General features: G+C 31.8%; 1 protein-coding gene across 2 annotated transcripts; it reads right to left on the bottom strand.

Annotated features, from left to right (window-relative positions):
- Nucleotides 1–4,190, bottom strand: LOC143529724 (phosphatidate cytidylyltransferase 1-like). 2 transcript variants are annotated; one of them, XM_077025452.1, is made up of 10 exons: nt 4,149–4,190; nt 2,646–2,750; nt 2,327–2,571; nt 1,948–2,241; nt 1,716–1,872; nt 1,566–1,613; nt 1,292–1,495; nt 1,153–1,209; nt 1,001–1,084; nt 1–366 (listed from the first exon to the last, which is right to left on the bottom strand). In XM_077025452.1, exons 2-10 carry the CDS (start codon nt 2,709–2,711, stop codon nt 277–279), a joined length of 1,245 nt encoding a protein of 414 aa, XP_076881567.1. In that variant the 5' UTR covers nt 2,712–2,750; nt 4,149–4,190; the 3' UTR covers nt 1–276. The 2 variants fall into 2 exon arrangements, with proteins under 2 accessions (XP_076881567.1, XP_076881568.1); XM_077025453.1 differs by lacking the exon at nt 4,149–4,190 and having other exon boundaries at nt 2,646–2,809.
- Nucleotides 4,191–6,765: the final 2,575 nt, after the last annotated feature.

The following is a 6,765-nucleotide window of genomic DNA, read 5'->3' as shown; positions in this document are numbered from 1 at the left end:
GAATCGACAATTGATTTATCGTCTTGACAACATAATTATACTAAAACAAATTACAATGCTCCAATAGGAATAATATTGGTCATATAATGTGTCATGTAATTGAGCATCCTGAATGTGGCATACTTCTTTAATCAGTTACAAATGTTTATGGGACTAACCTGAAATGATACAAAAGAGATGGGTTGACACAAAGAGCAACAAAGAACAAATATTACTTCTATATACTATATACACACGCGCGTGTGTATGCAAGACTAATACAATACAAACTCGTCTTCAAGATTCACCAAACTGCCTATCTTTAATGATTTGCCCAATCTTTGTGTACAATTCCCGTTGCTCCTCGTATGACAGGTTCATTACAATCTGAAATAAATATTAAAGGGCAATCAGGGTTTTATATTCCCAGTTTACTTTTCGCTTTGATTTGTTATGGATTACTCTATAGAATAGTAACCAAGTTATGAAATTGTTCTAATTAGATCACTCATAAAATCTTTTGTTCCAATCAGGTCACTAAAGTTTCCTCTTTGTTCTAATCATAGATATTTTCCTGGATAGCAGATTATGTACGTTTTTTTTTTATTTTTAAATAGTTTGACATTGCAAAATATTTTTAAAAATTGAGAAAAATAATTTTCATATTGCGAAAAATTGTAAAAAAAACTTGAAAAAATTGCAAAAAAAATAAAATAAATCTTATTATTATTATTTTTTTTGCAAGTTTTTTTTTTCACATTAATTTTTTTTCCCTCAATTTTTACTAATTTTGTCAATTTTTAAAAAGATATTTTGCAATGTCAAACTATTTAAAAACAAAAAAAAACTGCATAACCTACTATCCAGGTAAAATATCTAGGATTAGAACAAAAAGAAAAATTTAACGACCTGATTGGAACAAAAGATTTTATGAGTGACCTGATTGGAACAATTTCAAAACTTGGTTACTATTCTATAGAGTAATACATGTTTGTTAAAACACTAGGTATAACATATGTACCTGGTCGAATATCATCCCAACCGATACACTTTGAGCCACAATAAACGACTGGTGGTAAATGTATGCAAACACAGCCATCACCATCTGCATGCATCACATGTTGGTCAATAACCAACTAATCACCCGAAACAAATACTTATTTTAAATTTCACCTGGCAATCCATTCGGTCTGTCATTCCACCGTGTCCCGGAATACTATCACCAAAATCCTACAACAATCACAATAAAATAAACTTAGTGGCATGAAATCATGAATCATCACAAAGCTTATAGGCTCTAGACATGTCGCACCTTGATCTTGAATGCTCTTTTAAAACCACTAGCAAAGAAGCCTCCAAAAGGTGCAATAATTGAAGCGAAAAGTCCAAGGCCCAATGCGTGCCATTGCACAGGCATAACGTGTACTTCTTTCCACGGAAGCCAGCCAGGTAAAGCAAAGCTCTCGGGTGTAAAAAGTGGGCCCGGGTCGCACTGAAGCCAACCCGTTGATAGGTCCTGCAAGCACAATTCTTAAAGTTAACGTCTCGAAATAATACAAAGATGGTTTCATAGTTAAATGATTAACCTTTCTAGGGCATGTTAACCACTGGAAGCGACCCAAAAAGTTAGCAAGCTGCAGATGATTAAAAAACGTGTTACCAATTGTCATATCCATATCATATCATATCATATCATATCATTTTAATGTAATAACAAAAGGATGGTTATAATATACCACGAAAGCAGATATAATCGTTGTAACTGATGCTCCAATAAACCCCTCCCATGTCTTCTTTGGTGATAACTTGATCAACGGTGTTTTTCCAAAGAAGAAACCGAAGATATACGCAGCAATATCATTGATGACAATCAGTGATGCGGGAAGAAGAAACCTGTGTTACATTTTGAACATAAATGATAAACCTTTATGAAGCTTATGAATGCAAGGAGATTTGTTGGTTAATTACCAGAATATCCCTTCGAAGATATTGGCTACTGTGAAAGAGGACTGCGTGAACACGACAATAAGGATCATATGCGTCCACGCATATTGCCCAAACTGATACTTGTACATCTTCTTCTTTAACGAGAGAATGAACCATACAAAACTGGCTATGTACAAGAAATAACAGGTGACCATGTGATATTTGATAAGGTTGGCAACAATTTTGTATAAAAGCTTGTCTGTTGTGACGGTATTGACCAGCCGTTGACTAAGAATACGACCGTATACAAATAACATCGCTGTGAAGAAGAAATGCCTGAAATTATTAACATTTACTTAAATCGGTTATTAAACAATTTATCCTTTTAAGTTTTAACAAACGTGAGAAACAATTTTCTTGCCAATTTAAATGCTTAAAACCAGGTAGTTGTTTGTCTTCGTTCGCTTTTCTTAGCAGACCGAATAACTCTTTTGCCATGAAAATTTGAATAATGACAACCATGGCCCATATATAGAGATGTCCCATGTAGACGACAAATATAAAACCGCCAATCATCCACACGCTTGAATAAGCACGAATCATCATCGACTTGTACTTATTTTGATCATTTACCAGCAACTGCTTTCCATTAGCGTCTGCTGGAATCTGGTATTTAACAGATAAAAACCTCAATCAACTTTCAACTATCATTTGTCAAATATTACATGCTTGTGAATTACCTCAGTTGAACCCATACGCCGTCGAATCCGTCCGGCATGTGTGGTACTTTCGGTCTCCTTTATCATGGTCCCACGGCTGCAACGTGTAATTAATCGACCACAAGCCTAAACAACAAAATGCAATAAAACCACTCTTGAGTTTGAAGCTATAATCATACCTGAAACTCCCTATATATGAATCAGAAACAATATATCCAAAAACAAATACATATGCACTAGGCCTGTAAACGAATTGAACGAACACGAACACTTAATCGGACAAATATTTGTGTTCATGTCTATTCGTCTAAAAAAGGAACCTTTCCGTGTTCGTTTATGTTCATTCATTTAAAATATAAACAAACATAACTGAACAAAGATAAACAAACATAACTGTACATATATGAACACGCTTGAACGAACAAAAACAAACATTAATAAAGGAAACGTATGCGAACGTTCACCAACATAAATGAACGAACGGAACATGTGTTTATGTTTGTTTGTTTAATTAAATGAACGAACATAAACGAACTTCCTGATGAACGGTTCACAAACATGTGCTTATCATGGTCCTACAGCTGCAACGCGTAATTAATCAACAACAAGCCTAAACAACAAAATGCAATAAAACCACTCTTGAGTTTGAAGCTATAATCATACTTAAAACTTCCTATATATATATATATATATACATATACTAGTTTGAGGCTCGTGTATTACACGAGTAGTTCTTGAAAATACAATATTTAATAAATAATCAGTATACAAGAAAACAATAAACCCGTTAAACACTATTAATACAGTTGTTATACAATAGTCATTAAAACAATTTTAAAGTAAAAGACAATTATAAATATCAAATGTTTGAAAAAAATAAGAAGTAAATATTAAATTAACAAATTCTAAAAATGGTAACTATTATTTTAATATTATAAATTTGTTAAAAAGGGTGAGGTTTAATGTAGGAGTGACAAGTGGCAAAACTTGTAGCCTTTTATTAGAGAGTATATATATATATATACATATATACACACACACATACATAAACACCATATCCAAAAACAAATACATATGCACTAGGTCTGTAAATGAACACGAACACTTAATCGGAGAAATATTTGTGCTCATGTTCATTCATTTAAATATAAACGAACATAACTGTACATATATGAACATACTTAAACGAACACAAACAAACATTAATGAAGGAACATATGTGAACATTCACCAACATAAATGAGCGAACGAAACATGTGTTCATGTTCACAAACAGTTCCTGAACGTTTTCACAGGCCTAAACAAACACTAGTTACTTTTTTCTGGAATGAAATAGAATATATATATAATTATCATATATATATGCAGAGTGAAGCCCTAGTGTGATCTAAAACCCTAAGCGTTGAAAATTAAATAAGCTTGTAATATGAATTACATGTTACACACATAATAATAATAATAATACTAATAATAATAATAATAAAATTGATTAGCATAAATTTGGAATTAGCGAGAGAAGCAAACCTAGCTAGCAGTCAAATCTGAATCAGTAGCAGGCAAATCAATATTCGATACTCACTTGCACACACTCACATATGTTGTATATAATTATAATTATAATAATACTAGTTTTTATCCCCTGTATTACGGGGTTGTTTTATATTATTTGTTTTTAATATTTATTTATTTTTTAAATTTTTATTTTTTTATTGTATGAAAGTTAATAATATACTTATGCCTCCATTTAAAAATCAAGCAAATCTGGTGATTCCAAAAAAATGGGGAGCGACTACATCGCGACACCTAGGATTTTTGGGTTTTCGTTTATATATATTATAGATATTTCTCCCTATATTCGCTTACTCACAAAATAAAATAAATAGTAAATAATAATAATAATGATATAAATAATTAAGAAAAATATGCATCACTGGTCCAATACTTACTATTTACAATTTAAATCCTTAAGGTCATGTTTGGAATTTAGGTTGTTCACAAGAGTGAGGGCTTGCTCGTTGCTTAGCTAGTTTACAACCAAACGACTGAAATTCGAACCGAACGAAAAGCGAAACGAGCGAAAATCGAATCAAACAACGAGCGATTTTCGAGCATTATTTTATTTCTTTTTCACTTTAAAATTTCCAATAAGAAACAAGTTTGAATGTTGTAAATAATATATTTTGTAAACAAATTAGTAGTTTTTAGACAAATGTGTAATATGTTGTAAATATTTATGAGAATGAAGTTTGAAGTGAGATATAATATACATGTAAACAAATTTGTCTAGTATTCAGAAAACTTAAAACGAACAAATGAAACTATAAATTTGACGGAATAATAATAATTTAAAGGGTTAAAAATTTGTATACTTATATTTATGTGTTTTGTCTATATATTTATATATTTGTTTCATTATAATTATATATGAAATAATATAAAAAAAATTTGAGCCACACGAACCGAGCAGAGCGGCTTGCTTACAATCAAGCAAGCATTTTCTGAGTAATTTCTGAGCGAGCGACGAACGGTTTGGACCACCCTAGTTTGGATTGGTTTATAAGTTGAACCGAGATTGGCTTGATTTATAAACGACCCAAGCCAAATTGGCTCGTTTTGTAAACAAGCTTTTTCGAGCTTGTTTCAAAGCACGAGCTACTTAATTACTTAAACATGACTTGGTATTGGTAAGTGGACAACAATCGGTACCGGGAATTGAGTTAAAATTAGGATATATATAGTTAGCCATATAGTTATTGTTTCTATGAAATGATGAGTAGACTAACCTTTTCATAAATGAACAATTTGTTTTTTTCTATTCACTTCAATTGTCATTTGATAAAAGAAACAATGAAAGAAAAATTGTTTTCAATATGTAGTAGAAGCTATGATGGATCAAACACAAGTTTAACTAAGCATTTGTAAAACATATTAGTCATATTATTGTAATTTGTCATATCATTGTTATTATGATTTTATTAGTTATGTTTGATGTTGATATTAAAATTGATGTATCAATAGAAGATAATTTATTTTTTAGTTTCAACATCATCATATTAAATAATATCAATTCATGCCTTTTAAAAAAAATAATAATAAGTAATATCAATTCATAACGTGTAAAAAAAGACATGTTTTTTTGAGAGAAAGATACTATTTCAACAATCGTACATGAGATAGAAAATATATAAAAATAAACAAAAGAAAAAGAATGTGGGCCTAATTGATATTTACAGTGAACATGAGATAATACATAAAAGCTTAATTCACCATCAACTACAAACCAGCTTCAAATTTATAAGTTTATGCCAATTTCCTTAAAAGATATGAAGATATTACTTACTAGTCACTAGCAGAGACAAAATACCACATTTGCAAAATGTTTGTTTTATATTTTTGCACACCACATAAAGTTAGACGTGCACAAATCGGGTTCAACTGGAAAACCTGAACCGGTTCGAAACCGGTTTTTTCACACCGGGTTGTAAAATGGAACCGGTTCCAATCAAGAACCGGTTCGGTTCCCGACCCGAACCGATGCCCAGATATGCTAACTTTTAAGAACCGGGTAGAGTATGAACCGGAACCGGTTTTTACGTAAAAACCGGTTCCACCGGTTTTTTTTGAAATTTAAATATTATAGCCGTTAGGAACCGGTTCCAACGGCTATATAGCCGTTTTTGACCGTTGGAACCGGTTTTTTAACTACAAATAGGTTATTTTCTTACTATAAATAGCAAGGTTTGTTTGTGTACTTGTTAAACCAATTCCAAAACTATAAAACACACTCCAAACCACAATTAACCTTAAACCGACAACAAATGGCAACTAATGATGACGTTATGGTGATCGAAACAACAAGATGCCCTGATGTTTGGGTTCATTACGATTTGTGTCTCCTGACCGACTCACATGAGTTGGCACGTTGCAAATATTGCTCGAAGTTTCTTAAAGCAGGGTCCAACTCGACATTACGAAAACATACGAATAAGTATTGTCGAGAGAAAAGAAGGTTGGAAGCTAAAAAAACGGAAGTGGGAGAGTCGTCCGGCTCTACAACCCAAAAATAAGTATTTCCGGATTAAAACGACGGACTTTGTTTTTTATGTTTTAGTTGTTATGTTTAGTATCGTTTATGTTTTAG

Source organism: Bidens hawaiensis, unplaced genomic scaffold, assembly GCF_021521415.1.
Source record: "Bidens hawaiensis isolate Kalapana, Puna unplaced genomic scaffold, B.hawaiensis_p1.1 tig00008655_1, whole genome shotgun sequence".
Lineage (NCBI taxonomy): Eukaryota > Viridiplantae > Streptophyta > Magnoliopsida > Asterales > Asteraceae > Bidens > Bidens hawaiensis.
This window is presented reverse-complemented; position numbering and strand designations above follow the sequence as displayed.